The sequence below is a fragment of the Gadus morhua genome, chromosome 13 (assembly GCF_902167405.1).
Source record: "Gadus morhua chromosome 13, gadMor3.0, whole genome shotgun sequence".
Lineage (NCBI taxonomy): Eukaryota > Metazoa > Chordata > Actinopteri > Gadiformes > Gadidae > Gadus > Gadus morhua.
This window is the reverse complement of record NC_044060.1, coordinates 17,986,979-18,009,836: the sequence shown is the minus strand read 5'-3', so window position 1 is coordinate 18,009,836 and position 22,858 is coordinate 17,986,979. Positions and strand designations below refer to the sequence as shown.

Genomic DNA, 22,858 nt, shown 5'->3' with positions numbered 1-22,858 from the left:
TGTGTGTGTGTGTGTGTGTGTGTGTGTGTGTGTGTGTGTGTGTGTGTGCGTGTGCGCGTGTGCGTGTGTGGCACAGAAGTAGGCCGAAATTATGCCTTTAGACGTGACTTCCTGATAGACAAAAATCGAAAGTGAAACCTCGGGCTGATACTCAATCAGAAGGGAAGGCAACATGAACTGATCGAATTTTAAAGTTAGTTTAGTTTTGCTAAAACAATGCATCTTCTAATTCGTGCAGGTGGTTACCCGTTTCGCCTTTTAAGATATACGTTTACTTTCTGCTGCAAACTGTTTTGTCGTCGACCTCAAATAATTTCCGCATATACTTCGGTTGGCCTTATGGCTTGTTTGTTGCTGTGCCTAAAACCCAAAAAGAAAAAACCCACCGACGACGAACCGAAAGAGAATAAGAGGTCGATTCCTGACCGAGAACCCACCGAAGGCAGACAGAATCAGGAGTCGATCCCTGACCAAGAACCCACTGAAGACGGAGAGAAACAGCAGTCGATCCCTGACCGAGAAACCACCGACGTAAAAGAGATTCCGAGGTCGATACCTGACCGAGAACCCACCGACAAGGAAGAGAATGCTGGACACAATGAACCTTACCGGGTGGAATGCACTGATCTGTTGTATTGCGAATACGACACAACATGGGAAACATTAAAAGATTCCCAAGGCGATCGTCGACCCCGAGACTCGACCCAGAGAGCTTATGACGTGCGTGGCTGGGTTGCGATTAGTGGATTTACATTTCTCGACCGTCACTTTCATTTTTTAAAAAATCAATAAATATTTCTACAAATAATAACAATACAATGTTTACTTTTCCTCCTGTAGTACGAATTCAATCGATTCGAATATGCAGCAAAGGACATGTATAACTACAGGCATGACTATCCCGTAAGTATAGTATATTAGATGTTAGATCCTGTATCTAATATCTAAACAAAACCATTTTATTCAGATTATATAACTCATTATACCCTTGCAGCTCCCCATGGGCAGAAGTTACCATCGAGGAAAAGTGAGTAGTTTATTTAAAGTATTAATTAGAATGTATTTTGTGAGCATATCACCCAATTCCACTTTTCTTTAGCAGGGGACAGACATGCCTAATTTAACATTTTATCTTGGAGAAAGGGCATCTGAACCTGACGGTAAGCCGCACTGCAGCTCAACTCGATAAAATCTTTATATTAAACAGAACTTAAGTCTGGAATCGAGCCAGCAGGTTTTTTGACCACACCCGTAAAGCAAAGTAAACAATATTGCATTTTTCTTTGAAGGTTTCTCCATAGGTGAGTTTCATAAAACATGGCGTGGGGATTATTACAGACTGGAGAGAGTGCATAGTTTCGTCCAATGGTAAGCTAATAATGGAGGGGACCCGATTAACATGTCACTGACAATTAAACATTTATGCATATTTTCATAATTTATTCCAAATGCAAGGTCACAGAGATCTGATTGTGTGCTATATTTGATTTATCTTATGGTTTGCTAGACGACAGAAAACCATATTTTATTGTTTACTATTGTTACATCGGTTACAATAAGTAGAACTACAGATAGTAGGTCCCAGGATAAGTCATGATTTGGTTATTTTTGATGTAGAGTCGCAGGGTATCCCGCCTGAGACATACATGGATGTGTTGAGGTTATTACTGCACAGTGGCCCTGGTGTGGAGCTGGACACAACACAGACATCCTCACACACACGGCCTGGGGTGCCACCTGGGTCTGCAGTGCACTGTGGCTGATCATTGTCTCTACCAAAAGAGCTAGCTAAGAAGAGCTCATGCAGAAAGGACAAGGGCAAATGCATTCTAATCTTAAACAGAAGTTTGAGCCCTTTTTTCTTTCCCCCCCTTTAAAGGATTTTTCCACTGCAGGAGGTCGGAATGAACGATGAAGCCTTCGTACTGACCAAACAGGAGATTAAGGTGAGACAGCTATCAATCCGGAAAATAATATGAAAAAGGTATTTGTGTCCCGACAGTTTTATTAACAAGATTCCATGTCCACAGGCTTTCCTTAATAACGAGACAGCTAAACTCAATCTGCAGCAGTCCTACAGGCTCATGTTGGACTTCTACGGCATTGAGCTCTCTAACCTGGAGACCGGAGCGGTCGGGAGAGCGTCAAACTGGCCGGAGAGATTCGGAAATATGAACTGGTAAATAAAATCCCTTTCTGACAAGCTAAACCATATATACTGCTGTGTTTAATTCACGATTGGGATCCTTGGGTTGCACTTACTGAAAGAAAAAAGTAGAAAAATTCAAACCGCAAAGTCCATAAAATGCTTACCACTTCCCTCATGACTTCATGTATCTAATGCAGTTCACTTGTTGCTTAGTAAGTTGCTTAGATGGTGAATTATACAAGGATGACACAATGGTGAATCATGTCTCTCCAATGCAGGCATACTCACAACAACCTGCGCCTCACTCGCATCCTGAAGTGCCTGGGGACCCTGGGCTTCAGGCACTACCAAGCCCCGCTGGTTCGCTTCTTCCTGGAGGAAACCCTTGTGCAAGGGAAGCTCCCCGCGGTCAAGGAGAGCGTGCTCAACTACTTCCTGTTTGCCGTGCTCGATAAGGCACAGCGCAGAGAGCTGGTCCGCTTTGCCTTCTGGAACTACGAGCCCAGAGAGAAGTTCATCTGGTGCCCCAAGAAGATACAGGAGGCCTTCCTTCGGGAAGGAAGGCTGGCTAGTTGTTCCAACCCTGCAGACCCCTCATCTGAGGAACTGCGTCAAGTGGAAGAGAACAACGACTTAATTCAAACTGAACTATAAATAGTTGTAATATGTAGTTATTTCATAAATGTTAGATAATATAAACAACATTTTATATTAGATATATGACAGCTCATTGTGCCAAATGCTTACGGTAAAACAATAAAATACATTTTCCTCCCTGAACTCATGCATGTCAACTTTTTAAATATTGTTTACCATGAAATGTGAAATTGAAATTAAGTGCTTCCAGGTCATCCTTTGCTTATCATGTTCCGAAGCTGCCCTGTACAATGTTACCCTACAACCGCTTTTGCCCTGTGCTTTGAATGCCAATTGTATGTTAGTGGACCCAGTTTAGCATTGTTCTGGAGCGGTGGGGCATTTCCACCCCAAAGAAATGCATGAAAAATAAATATTGAATTTTCCATTTTGACAGCAAAGCTCGTTAAGGCCTTGAGGCATTTACCCCACTCCTAACCAGAACGATGAGGAAACCTTTTTTTTCCTACTCATAAGTAATCTTCTCCACAAAAATCTGCTATAGCTATGAGGGAAAACTCATGTTCTGTTGCTCTCCTAATTAGAAGCAGAACATGATGTTCAGACCTCAGGCCAAAGCGGGCACTTTTTGAGTCCGCTCTGACGGCTGTCACAGAACGGATGTGATGTGAGGAAAGGCAAACTGACGAAAGAAAAGTAGTCAAAAAAGGTTTAATTGTGGATTTGAGTTTCAACGAAATCAACATGTTGCAATAACCGTCAATTACCTATTTTCTCCAAAGAGCCATGATATTGAAAACCTCTGAATTGTACACATACAGTCATACAGGTCAACTTTCACATTATCCGTCCAGGATATATGGCTTTCATTTTCTCTACTTAGAAAAAGTATAGTTAAAATCAGTATATATACACACACATTCGTATTTACAAAATGAAATTTGACGGCAAGTGGAAATTTGTTACTTTGCATTTCGATCCTTTAAAAAGAGCACATACGAAATTATAGCACAAGTATGATTTAAACAGAACCTGCCCGCAGTGGGGCCATTCACTTATAAATGGCAATACAAGTATGCCAGACCATCAGTCTATAGCTATTGCAGGTCCACTTAAATACTGTCCATCATATTTACAGAGGATGCTCCCGCCTGTTCTCATAAACGTAACACATGGTCCGAGAAGGAGAGGACTACTAAGAGTTTTTGTTCTCCACATCGGCGTGCCTTTCGCTCTCCCTGTTGACTTCGTGTTTAGCCTCCTTCTTCTCCTCTCTTTTGTCTCTGCTCCTGCTCCTCTCTCGGCGCTCGCGATCCCGGTCTCGGTCCCGGTCCCTGGCGCGGTCTTTTCCACGATCACGATCCCTTTCTCTGCTGCGTCTCCTGTCGCGGTCTCTGTCACGCTCACGGTCTCGGTCACGGTCGCGGTCTCTCTCGCGAACCCTGGTTCTCTCTCGATCGTGGTCTCTCCTGTCCCCGTCCCTCCTCTCGCTGTCTCTCCGCTCCCCTTCCTTCTTCTCTCCCTCCTTCCTTTCCCCCTCCCTCCTCTCTCCCTCCTTCCTTTCCCCCTCCCTCCTCTCTCCCTCCTTCCTTTCCCCCTCCCTCCTCTCTCCCTCCTTCCTTTCCCCCTCCCTCCTCTCTCCCTCCTTCCTTTCCCCCTCCCTCCTCTCTCCCTCCTTCCTTTCCCCCTCCCTCTTCTCTCCCTCCTTCCTTTCCCCCTCCCTCTTCTCTCCCTCCTTCCTTTCCCCCTCCCTTCTCTCTCCCTCCTTTTTCTCCCCTTCCTTTGTCTCTCCCTCCCGCCTGTCTCCCTCCCGCCTGTCTCCCTCCCGCCTCTCTCCTTCCCTCCTCTCCTGCCTCTCTCTCTCCTGCCTCTCTCCCTCCCGCCTCTCAAGCCTCTCTCCCTCCCGCCTCTCCTGCCTCTCCAGCCTCTCCAGCCTCTCTCCTTCCCTCCTATCCCCTTCTCTCCTGTCTCCTTCGCTCCTCTCTCCCTCCCGCCTCTCCCCTTCCCTTCTGTCTCCTTCCTTCCTCTCTCCCTCCCTCCTCTCCGGGTCCCTCTCCCTGACTCTATCCCTCTCTCTGTCCCGGACTCTCTCCCGGTCGCGCCTCTTATTTGCCTCTTGGTCCCGGTGTCGGTCCACCTCTGGGTCCCGGTGTCGGTCCACCTCTGGGTCCCGGTGACGGTCCACCTCTGGGTCCCGGTGACGGTCCACCTCTGGGTCCCGGTGTCTGTCCAGCTCTTTCCTCTCCCCCTCTGGGTCCCTGTGTCGCTCCCCCTCTGGGTCTCGGTGGCGCTCTACGTCTGGGTCTCGGTGGCGCTCTACGTCTGGGTCCCGGTGGCGCTCCACCTCTTGGCCCCTACTGTGTTCCCTGCTGCGCTCCCGGCTTCGTTCTCCGTCTCTCTCCCGGTCCCTCTCTCTGCTTCTGTCCCACTCCCGCTCTCTGCTCCAGCGCTTACCCCGGTCCCGCTCCCGGTCCCAGGAGGGCCTTCCCGCATGGGGGGGGCCTTCCCGATCCCGGTCCCTGCGGCGGTCCTCGTCGGGGAGGTGGGCCTGTCCGGCAGAGGGTTCCCGGGGGCCTCCGTCGAAGCGGCTCAGGCGCTCTAGCCCGCGAGGCTCAGAGTCCTCGCGCTGGGAGCTGCTCCGTCTCCTCATGTCAGGGGAGTGCTGGCGCCAGTGCTCCTCCCTGTGGGGGTCTGGGCTCTGGCCCCCCATGCGGCCCGCCGGCACTATTGGGCCCTCGGATGGGGTCGGCAGGAGGGGCCCGCTGTGACGCGGGGGTCTTATCTCATCCGGCAGTCTTTCGAGGCGGTACCGCTCGCCGATGAATTGATGGGGCGGGTGTCCCCGGCTCTCTGCGGGAGCGGGCCCCCGGGGGTCCTCAAAGGACGCCCGATGTTGGGGTGGAGAGTGAGCTCGGGGGTCTCTGTAGTGCGGATGGAAGGACTGGCCGCTCTCATCGGGCGGACCTCGTCGGTCTGGATAGGGGTCCGGCAAAGGGCCCCTGAAGGAGGGACCTGGAGAGGGAGGGGGCGCCTGGCTGTCTTTATACATGTGCAGGGGATTGGGGTGTTGGTGTGGGTCCATGGCCGGCTTGAAAGGACCCGCGCCGTCCTTGCTGTACGGATCAACGGGGCCTCGGGGGGGCTCGGCCATGGGGGGCTGGGCCCCGTGGTCCCGGTAGGGAGCGGGCGGCGGCGCTCTTGGTCCGGGGAAGTGGGGCTGGGGCGGGGGTCGGTTGTCATAATGAGGGGGGCCGGTGAACGGGGGAGGAGGCCCTCTGGAACCATGGAAGTTGAACGGCGGCGGAGGGGGTCCAGGGAATCGTGGCGGAGCCAAGCTGTTCTGTCCGTCGAAAGCAGGGGGCATCGGAAGACCCTGCGGGGGCCCTTGCGGCCTCATGTGCTGGGGGGCCATAGAGTGGTCAAACATCTGTGGGGGTCCTCTCTGGCCCATGGGCTGGAAGGGGAGTGACGGTCCTCTTATATTCTGGGGCGGGGGTCCGGGAGGTGGCTGCTGCTGCTGCTGCTGACCGCGCCACTGGTTCTGGTAGGGGGGATAGCCCCCGGGAGGCGGGCCGTACTGCTGACCACCATCACCTTGCATCGGGGGACGAGGGCCATGCATAGGAGGCGGGTGTCCCTGGATTGGCGGATGGTGTCCCTGGATGTGTGGAGGGTGACCTTGGATGTGTGGAGGGTGTCCCTGGATGGGCGGATGGTGACCCTGCATGGGTGGGGGGTGACCCTGCATGTGTGGAGGGTGTCCCTGGATTGGCGGAAGGTGTCCCTGGATGTGTGGAGGGTGTCCCTGGATTGGCGGATGGTGTCCCTGGATGGGCGGATGGTGACCCTGCATGCCTGGGGGGTGACCCTGCATGCCCGGGGGGTGGCCCTGCATGGGTGGGGGGCCTGAGAGCCTAGTCACTATGGCCGGAGGGATTGATATAGGTGGTGGACGATTCATCGACGGGGGTCCTTGCATTGGAGGAATCCCCACATGGGGCGGGGGGAAGCTGGCAGGCTTTGGAAGGTCAGCCGGAGGCCTGTACTTATTTGAGTTGTAGCCTGAAGGAGGCATGTGCGGCATGTGGGAGGAGTGGTCGCCCATTGCAGCGCTCTGAGTAAGCACCGGGATTGAGGAGGTCATTGTGTCTTCAGAGTCATCATAATAGTCTGGATCTTCCTCGTACTTCGAGTCCTCAGCGGTTTTGAGAATATGCTCAGAATTAGGCCAGAGGCTGAACTTGTCCTCCTCGGTTTCGACCATAAATGGCTCTGCTTCCATTTCCTCCGCCTTTTCTTCTTCTTTGTCGTCTTCTTGTTCCTCCATGAAGGTTGCCTTTACATCGGGATCCTCATGCTCGCCCAACAGAGGAATTGATACCTCTTCAATGTCCGACTCCATGAATGGGAGAACGTCCTCCTTCTTCTCCTGCTGAGGCAGGAACACAAGTGGTATCTTCTCCTCTTCTGACTGTTCAGAGACTTGAACTTTGTCCATTTTGGCCAATTCAGGTTCTTGAGCTTCCTGCTGCGAGGGTGGAGGCATCTCTGCCGGCGGAGTAGAAGCCCGCTCCTTCTCCTTTGCCTCCTCCGGCTCCTGCTGGGGCTGCTCCTCCTGGCTGGGCTGTCTCTTGCTGGCGAGAGCCTGGCGAGGGTCCCGTCTCTGGTTGATCACAGGAACGACAGAGGAAGCCTTCACAAGCTCTTCCACCTTTTTGCCCAGCTGCAACAGATGACTATTTGCAAGGAGGGTCTTGGTGAGCAGTGCGTCGGGAAGGGAGAACGGTGCAGATATGACCTTGTCGGTCACGTCTTTCGGTGAGCCGTTTGTTCCGGTAGCTTTGGCCGGAGGCGGGACTGCGGGTTTGACCTCGTCAAAGATGGAGTCGTCCTCCGGGTCGTACGCCACGTCGTCCGGCTCAACGGCCACGGCCTGCGCCGGCTTGTGGACGACGGGTTCCTTGGCGGCGTGGGCGGGTTTCAGAGGTGCGCTGTAACCCGAGCCGGGGTCGTACTCTTCCTCTGGGTCGTACGGCCGGTCGTCCTCCTCCTCCTCCTCCTCCTTGCACTCCTTGGAGACCTGTCCAAACTGCTGGACGATGGGGTCCAGCAGGGTGGCCGGGGCCCCCGAGGGCTCCCCGCCGGGCTGGGAGGGGGAGTCGGAGGCCTCCGAGTCCTGCTTCTTCTTCCCGAACAGAGTGTTGAGGATGGTCTGGAGAGGGGTGGCGCTGGCAGCCGAGGAGCCGGCGACGCCAAAGGCAGACAGCGAGTCTGTTCCGAGGGGAGCAGCCATGGCGGCCGGCGCCTTGACCGAGGACAGAAGGGAAAAGATGGAGGAGATCCCCGCGGGTCCGGGGGTGCTAAGGGGCGGAGGTGAGCCCGGAGGAGTGGTGCTGAAGGGAATTTCCAAGCTCGACCGTATTGTCTTCTCAGCTTTGATGGAGGTCAATGGCTTGGGGAGGCCTGTGTCTTCCATGTCTTTGGCTTGCAGCTTGGATCGTTTCTCCTCGTGTTCTAACAGAGCTCCGGCCCGCTTCTTGTCCTTCTGGCAGATCAGCAGCCCCAGGAGCAGGTTGGGTCGGGCTGGTTCCAGCCCTGCAACATAGACACAGAGACAAGCACCTTAGAAAATACTGGGGTCAACTATATTTTTTATATATATGTAAGTATATAAAACAACCAAGAGTTGGATCATGTGTATTACTTTGTTGCCCTTCTTTTTTCTGCATTTAGTCCCACCCTGCTGAGTGGTTCGCAGGGTAGTACCAATGCATAATACGACTGTTCTAAACATGTCATCAAATAATTTTGATTATGGAATAGCTATAATAATCTGGCCAATAAAAGAGATAGGATTGATAAGGTGACACCAACTTGAATTGCTCACCGTCCCGGCATTAGAAACCATGTGTCGGATTCCCATTCCAAACAGAGCAGGTGTATTTAGACAGAGGTGCTTACCAGGAAATAATCTAAATAACAGAAACTAGGCTACAGCCTCTCACCTTGTGGTGGAAACATACCAAGAATCGCTCCATTTTAATCAAAGGGCCCATAGTTAACCACTCCCCTGAAATAACAAGGGATAATTACCTACAATTATAAAAGGTGATGATGTGGGTCAGCTATTAATTGAGTGTCCTTAGCTAGAAATGGCAGCTATCATTGAGTTAAATGTGCTGTGTGTGATTATCTGTTTTGAGTTGTCTTCCCCTGCCTCTGTATGAGCCAATTTAGATTTGAGGCAACTTCCAGCTCATTTCTGCCCAATCAGGGCATCTCTTCCCTGCTTGGTTCATCATTGAAGCAACACTCAATGGCAGCAAAATGTAGGCCGGGAGGCAACATTATTTTTTGTTTGTTTTTTCAAAACTTGCGTTCTCTTTACAGCTCTCGAAAGCTTCCTAAATAATTAAAAACTTTTGTTTGGTGTTTGGTTCTTTGTGCAGACGGCGCGGTGCGTACCTGGGCCGTCGAAGGGCAGCAGCTTGGAGGGCAGGGGGTCCAGGGCGCTCAGCGGGATCAGGTAGAGGTCTTTGATGCGCCGGTTGTTGTTGGCCACCACACCAAAGCGCTTCCTGCTGCTGAAGTACGAGTAGAGGGACACGTAGGCCGCCTCCTCCTCCTCCGTGGCCGGGTGGAACCGGATCAGACACAGCTCCTAGAGGAGGAGAAAGGAGCGAAAGGAGAGAACCACACCGAGACATGAGGAATGGAAGAGAGAGGGAGAATAGAGAAGGGAAGTGTGAATGAATGCAAGGAAGGAACGGGAAGGATGCGGTGAAAAGAAGAAGAGAATGGATTGAAGAAAAAGAGGAAGAAGAAACGAATGAAAGAGCGGGAGGAGAGATTAAAGAAGAGATGTACTGTTAAAAGCTAAAATATAAGTTAAGTTACAAGCCCTTTGGGGGCATGAGAAGAGTCTTTCAGACGGAGCTTTGTGGAACCAACCTTGGACAGGGAGGTCTTCAGCTTCCCCACGTAATCCCACACTGTGCTGGGGGAGATACGGCCACCGATATGGATGGTGTCGGGCAGGTCCTGCACAAGGTCAACAATATTGATTCTGATTAGATTTAAAAAAAAAAAATGGGATTTCATAGAAGAAAGGGTGTGAGAGAAACAAAATCGAGAGACATTATAATATGTGTTTATGGAGCACCAACCTCCTTCAGATATTCAAAGGATCCAGACACCAAGAAGGCCTTTGTGGCAAACTTTGCCACGGACTGCATGTTGATGAACCCCTTCCAAATCTTCTCCTGACCGTGGAGGAAGATGGCCGTCTCTCCTTCCAGGGGAGGATCATTGGAACTGTAGAACCAAAACAAAGCATTATTCTAAAAGTATATACAAAATACGTATATATAAAAAGCCATGTAAACTAAACTGCAGATAAGAGGTGAAAGTATGGAAAATAACTAGCCTAGTAAATAACTAGACATTCTACCTGGATTTTGCTGCTTTAGATGGGGTCACTGAAGGTGGGGGGGCTGGAGGCATGGGCAAAGGCCCCTTGAGTGCCGGCTCCACTGGGACGACGACCAGAGGGTTGGCGGGCTCCGATGACGAGAGGGGCAGAACTGGCGGCGTTTGAGAGGGGGTTTGGGTGACCGTGACGCTGGCTCCGTGCCTGGCCATGCGGGGGTCTCTGCGGGTGATGCTCACAGAGGATACGGTTGGCATGGCGATAGGTGCAGGGGTCATGACCGGCTGTACCAGACCACTGAAGTCATCCTGGTAGAGCATAGGCTGGGCCTGTGGCTCGGAGTGGACGGGAGCGTCCATGCTGGGCTGATACACGGGTTGAGTCTGGTGGTAGGAGAGGGTGTCTTGGTGTGGATAGGCCTGGGGCCCAAGAGGGGGGTAGGCTGCGGGCATGTGCGGCTGGTAGGCAGCAGGAGGGGCCTCCCTGGAGGAGCGCGACTCCTGTCGGGGTGGCTTGGCCTCGGGCTTCTTGGCAAGTTTGGCTTTCTTGGCAGCCGGCTCATCCTCAGACTTCTGACCTGGAGGTGCAGAACAAAGTGTGTGTTGCAGTCAACTGGGCGGATTCGTCTTTTTTTTCATAATTTGTAAACCCCTTTCCAATTGTCATGGTAATAACATTTCGTAAAGGGTTTCAAGTTAAATATTTTTTGTTTTGTTTTTGTGGGGAGGAGAGAAATCTCTTGTTAACACTTGTGTGTGGTTACTTTTTAAAGCGATTCAGCAGACTCCAAATTGAACGTAACAAAATAAAGCTTATTTTTATCGGAATTGTTCTTCCCCTTTATGTTGCTGAAACCGTCATTAAGGAACCAAACAGCGACCGTCGCTGAAGGTCATCAGGCTGGCAACCTGATGACCGTCTGGCGCAACAGAGATAGCATGGACAGCTTGGATAGGAGCCTGTCGAGTTGAATACGTTACGATCATTTACCTGTGCATATTTTGCAGTTGATGTCGAAGATGTGGTTCTTGTGCTCGGCAGTGGTGTCGTTGAGCATGCTGCTGAAGATGTCTGGTGTCTCGACGGCAGAGCCCGGAGCCGAGGAGGACGGAGCGCAGCTCGACTCCTCCTGGTCCTGAGACATGGAGAACACCGCTCAAGCCTCCGCCTTCAATAACCAGGCGGAGGACAATGCACAGCAACGGGATGTGTGGTGGCCAAAGGCACTGCTAGTGTACATGCTTATCTTTTGGAGAAATAGACAGGTGTCGTAGAGGAGAAATACAGAGCGCAAGTATAAGGCGAAGGGTTGTTAACACGAGCATTTTGTTATATCAGGAGAACCCAGTGAAGCCAAAAAAGGGAAACGTGATTTGGAGAGGAAGAGAAGAGCATGCCACCACTTACTGCAGCGGAAGCCATGCGAGAAGGTGGCAAGGCAGCAGGGATACATACATCGGCATCTGACGTTGGTGGAGCGTCCTCCAGATCCAGGCTATGGGAGCTTGACTCCCGCCTGTGGCCTGATTTAGAGTACCCTGAGTGGGATCGGCCACTCGAGCTGTGGGACTGGAGCGGCAGAACAAGTGGGATTATGATTCCTGAATTTGATCCATTTATTTGAATGCATTCATCTAATGCATAAATCACTGATCCACAGTCATGGAAATCCGTAAATACAATGCGTTTACCTAAAATTGAACTTACTCAACAGACAAAAGGCACCCATACCTATATTGCACTATGTAGACACTTTTAATTTCAACAATAATGAGATTGTGTTACATACGTGTATAGCTTTAGAGGTAGAAATGTCAAAGCCTCATTTTTTTCTGTGTACCAACAAACACCCTTACCTCAGAGTCAGACTTCCTCCACTCCGAAATCTCTCTGGAGAGCAGCTCCTCTGCACTGAGTCTGACCAGCCTGAAGGGACTTACATCCCCCCATACGACCCTGTAGAATAGGCCCTGCCACAAGCATCACAAGCAACATGTGAGTACCACTCGCAGTCAAATCTGAAGAATGTGCAACTAACCACAGTGTCAAACAATTTTGATCCATTCAATAAGCCGATGGGGAAAGGGCCAATGACATTTTGGGGGACCACTCACCTTGTTTTTGGGGTCCTTCAGGTTGAACATGAGGGAGCGGTACTTGTTCTTGTACTTGCTGTCCGTGTTCATGCACAGGTTAAACATCTCCTTCTCGATGGACACCGCCATCCGGCCAACCTCGCTCTCAGTCATCTTCAGGTCGTCGCTGTCACTCACCCTGATCATGCAGCACACACACACACAGGACAACCTTTAAGTGAATCCTCGCCTGCCTAAAAAGGTAATTCAATACGCTAGCATTGATGCGACGGTTGTGCATCATCTCTCGTTTGCTTCGTCTGCGGAGGTACTCACCTCTTGTAGAGAATGTCGGTGAGGGAGCGTCGGATGTTCTGCCTCATCTGGTTGTTGGGCGGAGCCGCCGGGGCCCCGGGAGGCGCCGGGGAGGCGGTCGGCTGGGAAGGCCTGGAAGACGAGGGGACGGACGGAGCAGAGGAGGCCGATGACGATGAGGGCCCTCTGGAGGAGGACGAGGAGGAGGAGGAGTGGCTGTTGGACGGGGGGTCTTTTTGCGGAGCCTGCTTCTTTGGGATGGTGAAGTTGGACTTGGTGACTCTCAGCGCTCCTGTGATGTGCACGGGCCCGCCCTGGAACGTGGAAGGGGTTGGGGCGGAAGGCGCGCCCGGTTTCTTGGACTTTGGGCCGGGTTTGCTGGCGGCCGTGCCCTGCTTCCTGGTTGCCCTTGAGCTGCCCTGAGGGGAAGCTTTGCGTCCTTTCGCCTTCGCTGGCTTGGTGGCCGGAGACCTCTTGTTTTTGACCGGCGTTGTGGAGGCGGCGGGCTTCTCAGCAGGAGCCTGCTCCTGCTCCTTGACCTTCTCACTCTGCTTCTCCTCTTTGGGGGGCACTGTGGAAATAGGGAAATAACCGTTAAAACACTAATTTAAGGCATTTAACTCGTACTTTACGAACACTTTTAAGAACTATGACACAAACTGTACGAGTATGTTACTACTCGTATGATGAAGAAATTGAAGGTATGTTCAGAGTATGAATATGGATGCCAACTTTGTTAAGGACAAAATAGCAAATGTACAAGGTAATGGTATGGCAATCGTACGCAAATGAAACATGTGTACAACATACAATTCAGTTAAGACATTTGTCCTATCTAATGGATTCCAGTTAATGTAGACGTCAACCCAACTCTCTCACCAACACACACAATCCTGAAAACATTCAACAGGGGGATCCCTGCTGAAGTTTTATTTACATTGTTTCACAATTAGAGAAAAATGTCCAGCTTCAAGCAATGTAAAATGAGTTACGTTATTAGTTCAGAATTATTAGAGCAAGAATATGCAAAATGTTATGATAGTATGTGTGAAATTCTGAGAGATCCAAGTGTGAAATTGTTTTGAGTTCTACCATAATTAAACTCTCTTCCACCCAATATGCCATGTTTCAACAGTGTTCAGTGCTCCAATATAGCAGAAACCAACAGATTCTTGTCCTTTCAGAATTTGTTGAATATTTTCAGTTAATTAGCAGAAATACAGCTTCATTTGTCAACACACATTACAAAACCCTAAACAGATCTTAGTTTTTACTCCAACACTTCACACCAATGTATTCAACCCTAATCCACCTCTGCTCTTATACTCTTGCATTAAGGGAGAGAAAGTCTTTGGACGCATCCATGTGCATACATGGCAGTTATGTAAGAGTTGATGAATCTGGACCCATAGCACATGGTAAGATACTAACAATTATATGTTAGTTGAAAACTTTCAGCTTATGTGCCCTTGTGCCGAGGTCACTGAAAATGTAACCAATACCTTAAGCAGCTCGAAATCTATAATTAGATTTCAAATAACTAATGGGAAACTATCCAGTTATCCTGAAGCAAAGTTAATTATGGAGTACAATATATCAAAGATATATAGAACCTGAATAAATGTTATCAAGCAAAAGTTAAGAAATTCAAAACAGCCAAAAATGCATTCTTCCCAGGGCCATGAAATCTAAATTACCTGATCATCAGTATGCAGATACATTAGTCTGAAAAATAAATACTGGGTATTATATCACACTGTAGAAATACAGTAGTGACGATACTGCCCACATTGCCCACCCAGAGGTTACTAAAGTTCCATCTACAGAAAGATGCCTTAGCGGTGCATCAGACCGTGCCTCTTAATAACCAACCAACTCAATTAGCCCTCATAGGAGACAACAGAACTGGGCAATTAAAAAAACCCACTTAAAAAAAACATCAGATGTGAAGCCACTATCAAGTGTAGGGTGTGTGAAACCGTCCTCTTCTGCTCTGCTTATTGGGTTGTGGACTGCTCTCCTCAGTGGGGTTTGGACTGCTTGTCTTCTGGGGTAAGGATCCAAAGGTCAGTGTTCTGCTGCCGTCGGTCTCTCTCAGCTCCTGCTACGGCGACTCCGTCTGGTCTGACGCAGATCTTCCTTTTCCCCTCTTGGTAGGATGGGTGTGTGGGTCGCCGTGGTAGCCTTCTTCAGCGGTAGGTGCGTATGTGTGTGTGGGTCAGCAACCCATGCTCGTTTAAAAAAAGTGGTGCTCAGAGCAACCCCACAGCAAGCCAAGACACCGCTCACATCAATCAATCGAGGCATCCAAAAATCTGTCATAGTCACCTTTTATTTTAAAGCCAGTTTGCCATCAGTGGTGATGCATCACAACAATAAATATTAATATGTGCTAAGCAGCCTGCTACCCAGAAGAGTAAGGGTACAGCCCAGGCTTGTGCTGGACATGTTAATGCCCAGTGTCAACAGCTCTACGATAGCTTTATAGTATTTGCTCCCTTAATCGCTGAGAAAAGCCACAGAAACCTACCTGCTGGAGACGCAAGGACCTTGAACCTCACTGACTGCAGAGCGGACGAAATCAGGTTGCAGACCCGCACAGATGAAAAGAAACTGGTGATTTCATTTCAGTTGCACACAAACACAGGGAGGCACCTTAGGCAGCTTGGAGGAAGTGAGATTCAGTGCTGGGCTGCCATTTGTCCCTTCATACGAGTCTTCATCAGAGACCCTTTAGATTCGACAGCCTGTACTTAAAAACTCAATACGAAATTGATCAAATACTTACCTTGCTACATTCGTCACTTACCTTTCCCCCCGACCGAGAAAAACATACTTCCAGATCAATATCCAACAAATTTCAAGTGATCTATTAATGTCTGGCGTTACCATAGGTTACTCTTCAGACAATATCCTGCCTTCTGTGCATTCATGCATGGTTCACCAATAATAAAAGAAGGCATTATGGTTACACATAATCTAGGATGTGGACGCATACAGCCGGTGTATGCAGACCCCCCCCCCCCCCCCAGTGTGAAGAGACAGGCAGTGGTAAGGCGTGATTTACGGAGACCGTCTAAAGAGATACATACACTTTTTGTTTAACACTGTTGGTGATATGGGTGTAGTCTTTTCTGGCGTGACGGCATTGTAATTATGGTCGCAGGACCAGGATGCAGCGGCGGCCGGCGGAGGATGCTCCCGGGCGCTCTCGTCATCGGCGTCTTCTTCACCGTGCTGCTCGTCGTCGCTGTCTTCCTCGCTGTCCGATTCGCTGTAGTCCTCCTCCGACTCCTCAGCGATGGCCTTCGCAGTTTTCCCTCCGGCGGCGCTCCTCTGGAGGGGAGGAGGGAGAGAAACAGTCAGTCAGTCAGTGGGATGGGACGGGAGACCAGCATCGAGGGCTGGAAAGTAAGCATACGCTGTAGTACGTTACATTGTCCGGCATCACATCAGACCGACTATCAACTAGTGCAGTGGTTCTCCCTCCGGCAAATAAACCCCCTTTATAGATCCTTGACCGACAAGTACCGTAGTACCATCATTTAAAAAGTTAACTATATCAATTCTACAATTACGTTGAAATTCTACAATTAACAATAACATGAAATGACATGCATAGTGCAAATATTAAGTGTGAAACATGGGCTTGATTTTTCTTTTTATCTGTATGGTAGGCCCTTCAGTTTCATACAATTGTATTAAGAATTGTTATCAAATTTCACTAACCCCCCCCGAGGAACTAGAGGCCATTAGGACAAACAGATCTGTTTTTCCACAGACTGGCCTAGGTCATCAAAGCACTGCCATTAAGGTACTTCCATTGAACAACCACTCTCCTCATTATCCAACCAAGATAAACTAAGTTAGCATCTTGTGTTTTGAAGGGGGCAGTAGTGTTTTTCTCTCCTTTGACCCATTTAATCTTTGATTTCTCAGGACTATGCCTTGTAAAATAGTTACATTGGTGTTGATTCAACTAAATATGCTAATGTCACTCTTACACAGACTTGATAAAGATCGCTAAATATTCAATCAAGATTTTTTTCAACACAAGATTCACCAGCCCAATCTAAAAACCCTTCCAAACAACCACAGTGGAAAAAGACCACTGTGATTCAATAAACAATACTGTTTTTGCTTAAAAGGGGTCTTTGAGGACTGAAAAGACAGTCTTCAGGGCAATTACTTAATAAAAAGAAATGTTGCCAGCTCCACTTCCCTGTAAACAACATTATGATGGCGTAATCATGTCTGATTGGGCTAGCCCTACATTTAAACCACAAAAAATGATAACGTCATGGGAGTGAAAGGAAGAATCAATATAGATGCCTGCAGAGGGAATAGGAAGGTGGCAGAGATGACCTAGTCAATGATTTATCATGAATACAAGCCTGCCTTTGAGGTTACGCCATTTTGGATCCGTAAAGGTCAGTTAATACATCACCGTATACATGATTCATATCTACTATCTGGGATCTTCAGCACTTGAAAGTACAAGGCTGTTTGACGCATTTCATTTCATGTTTACGCCATTTGTAACATTTGGCTAGCTTTAGCAAGAGTATGACTATAGCCATATATATAAAAATTACAATTATAAAAGCAAATAGATAAAGGACTTCATTTCAAATTAAATATATAGCCACAAAATGATAATACAATTATCGGGCTTTCAGATGCCAACATTAACAAAATAAATAAAAACATTAAAAATTAGCAGCTGGTTTACCCAAACCAAACTTTAAACATGCAGTTTATTGACATCAAAAAACATTCAAACATTCTGGCAATGTATTGGGTATTAACCCTAAATAAGCTGGGGGTTCGCCCATAACTGCTTCTATAAAACGACATGAAATAACAATTTCTATGCACTAAATCCAACAGCAAATCATACAGTCTACGGAAATGACGATGTCTAGAATTTATTTTTATTGACAAGGAGGACGAGTCCAGAAATACCCAAGACTAAGACTACAGTCCGATTCAGCAGCCACAAATCCTTACATCACAAGTTAGCGTGGGCCCGAGAAGTTAACAACTGCATTAATATTCTACGAATCGAGACCCAAACCGTTTGTCCCCTATGAAGCAAAGGACTCAACCAGATAGAAAAGGCACTGCGTCTGTAGCGGTCCCGTGTTACCTTGGCAGTAGACTTGGTGCTTGGCTTCCTCTGACCCGGGGCCTCCTCCTTGGGCTCCTTGGCATCTGTGAAGGACTTCATGGCCGCCGCCGCGTGCTTTAGGATGCACACGTTGCCGCAGTAGACGGAGTCCGGCTGGGCGTTGTTCTCGCAGCCAGTCCCGATGCACTTGGGCAGGGAGGAGGTGTCGGCCTTCACCTCCACCGCCTGGTCGGTTCCCAGAGACGGCGAGGTCTTCACCTCCACCATCGAAGCTACTTTCTGCTCTGTGTTTGGCGCCACCTTCTGGTCAGCGGCCTGTGGTGACTTCAGCCCTGCCGTCTGCTGTAGTGCCTGCTTAGAACCACGAAGCAAACACAATTACATTGCAAGATAGCTTTGGACCATGGAAAGTTGTCTTGCGCTCCACCAACCTAAAAACAGCACCAGTCAAACCTATGTTATTGCTCCTCAATGCAACACAAAGATAGTTTTACAATTCCATACAATAATTAAATATAACATTCTCCTGCTTTTAACTGCAACTAGAGATGCAGGGACATTTATTGCGTTTCCAGAACATACCGGTTGAAATATCTTTATCTTCTTTTTGCCAGTGGGGTTGGTGGCCTTCTCTATCCGGCCCTTGATCCCCGGGTCGTCTCCTAGCTTCTCCTCCGCGGCTCCCCCCAGCATTGAGGCCACGCTGGCATGGTTGACCCCAGAGCCAGACTCTACTCTCCGGGACTCGGCGAGGGCCTTGGCGGCGTCCAGGCCCGTGGCCAGAGCACCGGTGGCGGGCCGCAGCACCTGGCTCTTGCGGGCGGTGCAGTTGGGGCAGACGTAGTCCTCGCCGTTCCTCTCCATGAGGCGCCCGCGGGCCTCCGTGATGCCCACGCAGTCGCCGTGGAACCACTCCTCGCAGCGGTCGCAGCAGATCATGAACCTGGGCAACGCGCAAGTAAAAAACATTAAGTGGCCATGCTGTCAGAATAAGGGCAGATGGCTTTAACCCACACTAATGAACGAGTTTGACCAGACCCACATAAAATACATGATAGTATAGTGGTTCTGCTTTGGACCAAAAAACATAATTGGAGAAATAGTAAAGGGATTAGATAAAGGCAAGGGGTAAAGGGGTTGTACCGTTTGTTATGCTTCTGGCGACAGATGCAATAGAGGGCATTGGGGTCGTAGCCTGCTTCTTCAGAGTCCGACGAAGAGGAGGACGATGTGGCGGACGTGGTGGTCAAGGAGTCGTCATCTTCTTCGTCATCTCCGGGGCCTTCTGGGGACCTGCGGTTCTGCGTGGACGGCTGGGCATTGGGCCTGTTGGGTTCTCTCCTTGCCGTGAAGGCTCCCTTCATGGCAGGTGCAGGAGGAGGTTTACCCACAGCTGGTGTCACTGGGGTGCTCTTAATTGGTGCGACCTTCTTTTTATTGGTGTAGGTTCTGATTGGCCCACGCTTCACAAACCCCCCGGGAGGCTTCTCCTCGTCTTCCTCCTCACTGTCTTTTCCAGTCTCCCGTTTGGGCTCTTCTTTGACCTTCTCACCTTCGAGCTCCTCTGGCTTCTCCTCCTCCTCCTGCTGCTCCTGCTGCTTCTCAGGTTCCGGCTCAGGGCCAACCTGCATCAAATCTCCGCCCTCTTTCACCTCGATTTTGGGACAGTCCTCTGTCCCGTCTTCCGGTGTCCCCTCCTGGCTCTGGTTCTGTGGCTGGTCCTTTGTGCCGGCATCATCTTCGCTGTCCTCGTCGTTCTCTGAGCTTCCGTCGTCTTTGGTGCCGGTGGCCCCTCCTCCGCGGCTCCTCGTCATCCTGCCCCCCCGGGCCTTACCGGCTGGCTGTTTCCTGGTGCCGCTCCTCGTCCTCCTCTCTGGGGAGGGGGACTTGTCCTCCGCTGCCTTGGCGTCAGCGTTGCCGTCGAAGCTGGCCTCCGAGGCGGTCTCCGCGTCCGTCGGGGTTTGGGACGGAGGGTCGCCGCTCTCGATGCTGGAGGGGCCACTCCTCCTCGCCGCCCTCTTGGCCGTCGAGGATAGGAACTCCTCGAGCTTGTCTGTACGTTTGGACTGCCTGCCGCTGCGGCGGACTGCGCCTCCACGGCTCTCCTGGGGCTCAACGACCGCTTCTACTGGCATGTCTCTCTTGGCGATGGTGGTTCGACGGAAACCCCAGGTCTTCCTCACCTCGCCGGTGGTTTTGGGAGATTGGTCAGACTCCTCTAGCTGCTCTTTACTGCCATTGTCCTCTGGCTCTAGACACTCAGCCTCTGCTTGAGTTTCTGTATCGGCAGCTGTTGACAAACAGTTATAAGTTAAACAGAAACACTTTCTGAAGGCTAATGCTGAGCTCAATGCACTAATGCCTAGCTTAAATACTTGCTAATCTACAACCTCATAAGGGTGAGAGACATGTCCAAACAAACATGGCCATACATCTCCTCTGCTGGGACTTAGATCTACTCTAGATAGGACACTGGTATGAAGGATGACACGGGGGTCAGGAAGTAGGAATCACATGATTGAGGGAAATATTGAGATTTATATAGAAAATACAATTAGTGTTGCCAACTGGTACCCACAAATGGTTGTCCCGTAAAGGGCACTGAATATTTACTAAGGAGTGTTGCAGTTTGATTATCTTCTGCAATGTAGAACACATTTGTATTCTGGGGTTTACTATGGCTTGGTTCAACGACTAAACAAATCCGTCCCTCAAAATGAAACCAAGCTTAAAACAAAATTGTTGTCACATAGGCTTTGAGACGGGACGCAACTGCTGAGATAAGAGGCGCGATCATTAATGTAGGGAAGGTTGGGCTGAGTACACTGAATCAATTTATGTCCAAAGCGGAGCTTCAATTGGCAAATTTGCCATTTCTCTGTGTTGAAAAGAGCCATTATTTCGATAATGAAATTAAGGGGCCTTAAGCCTTCCCCTATACTTCTTAACTAAATGCATAGGACCTCTAGACAGCCTATGAATCCCACCAACCTCCAAGTGAAAAGATACTTGTGCAAGGTACCTTGAGCGCAGCTATCCAAAGGTTCCTGGCTCTGCTCTGGCTGGGGAGCTAGAGAGAGCACAGGGCTCAAAGTCTCCTCCATAGATGATGGAGTCAAGCACTACTTTCAACCTCAATCTCTACGGTTAAAAAAGACAAGCACAAGAGACCAGCTGTGTGTTACTCTTCTCAGTGTACATGGCATATCTACAACTGCTGCCGTTTAGACAGTGCGTGGCAGATTTGAAATGCCTTGGACTAATTTTTTATTATCGTTTAAGATCAGACGAATTAATTCTAACAGCCTCATCCAAAAGCTTATCCTTCGACAAAAAATAATGGGTTCTTTACGAACCAGCTGTTGGAACCGTCAAATTATATTGATATAGTTTTATCCACAGCTTGCTTCCCACTTGATAATAACCAGTGCCGATTTAAATAAATCAGTTGGTGCATAGAACCCGAGATTAGAATGTGTTTAAAAAACAACAGAACGTGTCCTCTAGATGTACCTGCAGTTCAGTGGTGATGGGCCATAACAATGTGCTTCTTCAAAAGAAAGGTGTCTAGTAAGACGACCTCTGTGTGGGTTCAGGATTACTGGATATACAGGACAGAGAAAAACAAACGTCAGGCTAACATTGTACATTATATACAGACGCAGTTAAAGAACATTCAATTATTTGTTTGCGAAACCATAGCACAATGCATGGTTACTCGCGTACATTTAATTGGAGCACTTACTTAAAGTGTCACTGGACAAGTTATGAAGCTATTAAACCATTAAACATAATAGTTTAGGGCTTGAATTTAAACACATTTTACTTGAATCACAAAATATATTGACAAACAGTTGATGTTTTCAAACATGCATAAATAACATATTTGCTATGCTGCATATGCGTTCTAAAAGAAAATGCAAAGTCATGAACAAAATCCAAGATAATCCTGGGAAAAGAGTCGCAATCGTTGAAAGGAGGAGAAGACGGTTGGCAGTCGCGTAACCAAGCCACGTGAAAGGAGCAATTGTTGCCCACGAAGTCTTGGGCGGGGACCCGCGGATGCATTTCAGCCCAGCAATAATCATCATCGCAAATTATTAATTAACATTTGAATCCACGAAGCAGTGAATATTTTACAGTTTTGTATGGTTTGTTATCATGTATGAATATTATGACAACGTACAAGTTGACATCGTGCGGGAAACTGCGGCGCCGTTTTAACCAGAGTCCAACGACCCATTACATTCAAAAACATGCAACTACAGCGCAGAGTCTGTTGAAATCAACTAAAACGATACAAACAAATGGATAAAAAACACTGCCAAGCATCATATACTAACGTTAGATAGATAATGCTACGTTAATCCCATACTTACAACGGCATGGCTGCATAACCGTTAACAACACTCCGGATTCAAAACGATTGCTGTCATGGATTGTAATGATATCGACTATCCGTGTATTATATGTGCCACTGCAACCAAGACCATCTGGCTTGGTTTGTTCAAGTTGATATAGTAAAAACCGCGCACATACCATAGCATAGAGGCGATCATGCTAAAACGTGCACGGGGTCTGAAGCACCTGAAGCTAGCCGTAAGATAAACACCAAAAGGCAGACGAGGCCATGAAAACGTGAAGACAATTATTCGGCCATTTAGACTCCTCAGCGTGATACTTAGTATACGTTTAAACCACGTACAATGGCATCAAATACTGCAAACAATATAGCCAATATAAATGAACGGGACATGGTAACAAGGTTACGCTAGCTTGTAAGCTACTTCATTAGCCGCGTCGTCTTCAACCTCGCGTCTCGGAACTATTTTGCATCCCATGGTTAAACGACAGTATCAAATAACAAAACCACACACACACACACACACACACATTATACACGAGCGTGCAATACTTTCTATGCTGTTTAAGTTACCCACCTACGACCAAATCATCGATATTATGTCCTCGCAATTCCTTAGGTCAATCCTCCATTTTCCATTCCCGCTGGTTAGCGACTACTCCGCGTTGCGTTCCTGACTGCGGCAGATGGCTGTCTGTTTAATGGCTAACCATACTGTACAGACAGCGCCTCTAGTGGTCAGGCGACGAAGCGCTCTAGTTGTCGAGACTGTAACAGCCACTCAGTAAAGCATTTTTCT

The 22,858-nt window shown here is 48.9% G+C and overlaps 2 protein-coding genes and 1 non-coding gene across 4 annotated transcripts; 1 reads left to right on the top strand and 2 right to left on the bottom strand.

Annotated features, from left to right (window-relative positions):
* The first annotated feature begins 67 nt into the window (after nucleotides 1–67).
* LOC115556609 (opioid growth factor receptor) lies at nucleotides 68–2,929 on the top strand. Of its 2 annotated transcripts, none has more exons than XM_030373742.1 (8): nucleotides 68–720; nucleotides 841–903; nucleotides 995–1,027; nucleotides 1,103–1,160; nucleotides 1,290–1,368; nucleotides 1,880–1,946; nucleotides 2,031–2,179; nucleotides 2,428–2,929. In XM_030373742.1, exons 1-8 carry the CDS (start codon nucleotides 217–219, stop codon nucleotides 2,801–2,803), a joined length of 1,329 nt encoding a protein of 442 aa, XP_030229602.1. In that variant the 5' UTR covers nucleotides 68–216; the 3' UTR covers nucleotides 2,804–2,929. The 2 variants fall into 2 exon arrangements, with proteins under 2 accessions (XP_030229602.1, XP_030229601.1); XM_030373741.1 differs by having other exon boundaries at nucleotides 1,100–1,160.
* A 511-nt stretch (nucleotides 2,930–3,440) lies between these two features.
* LOC115556611 (death-inducer obliterator 1) lies at nucleotides 3,441–22,769 on the bottom strand. Its single transcript, XM_030373743.1, has 18 exons — nucleotides 22,637–22,769; nucleotides 21,210–21,297; nucleotides 20,719–20,837; nucleotides 18,840–19,986; nucleotides 18,279–18,639; nucleotides 17,715–18,050; nucleotides 15,658–15,901; nucleotides 12,587–13,136; nucleotides 12,290–12,449; nucleotides 12,032–12,145; nucleotides 11,631–11,744; nucleotides 11,166–11,310; nucleotides 10,197–10,752; nucleotides 9,913–10,060; nucleotides 9,698–9,787; nucleotides 9,212–9,407; nucleotides 4,809–8,341; nucleotides 3,441–4,232 (listed from the first exon to the last, which is right to left on the bottom strand). Exons 3-18 carry the CDS (start codon nucleotides 20,798–20,800, stop codon nucleotides 3,942–3,944), a joined length of 8,067 nt encoding a protein of 2,688 aa, XP_030229603.1. The 5' UTR covers nucleotides 20,801–20,837; nucleotides 21,210–21,297; nucleotides 22,637–22,769; the 3' UTR covers nucleotides 3,441–3,941.
* LOC115557911 (small nucleolar RNA SNORA16B/SNORA16A family) lies at nucleotides 11,001–11,138 on the bottom strand. Its single transcript, XR_003979289.1, has one exon. It is a non-coding gene; the product is annotated as a small nucleolar RNA SNORA16B/SNORA16A family (small nucleolar RNA).
* Nucleotides 22,770–22,858: the final 89 nt, after the last annotated feature.

What these genes read in the sequence shown, in the direction of transcription:
- LOC115556609 (XM_030373741.1), top strand. Translation starts at nt 217, where the DNA reads ATGCATCTTCTAATTCGTGCAGGTGGTTACCCGTTTCGCCTTTTAAGA. An exon ending in AAGGGCATCTGAACCTGACG is followed by an intron (nt 1,161 to 1,289) that starts GTAAGCCGCACT and finishes TTTTCTTTGAAG; the next exon opens with GTTTCTCCATAGGTGAGTTT. An exon ending in TGACCAAACAGGAGATTAAG is followed by an intron (nt 1,947 to 2,030) that starts GTGAGACAGCTA and finishes CCATGTCCACAG; the next exon opens with GCTTTCCTTAATAACGAGAC.
- LOC115556611 (XM_030373743.1), bottom strand. Translation starts at nt 20,800, where the DNA reads ATGGAGGAGACTTTGAGCCCTGTGCTCTCTCTAGCTCCCCAGCCAGAG. An exon ending in AACAGTGTTAAACAAAAAGT is followed by an intron (nt 13,137 to 15,657) that starts GTATGTATCTCT and finishes CTATTTCCACAG; the next exon opens with TGCCCCCCAAAGAGGAGAAG. An exon ending in CACCAACGTCAGATGCCGAT is followed by an intron (nt 11,311 to 11,630) that starts GTATGTATCCCT and finishes TCCATGTCTCAG; the next exon opens with GACCAGGAGGAGTCGAGCTG.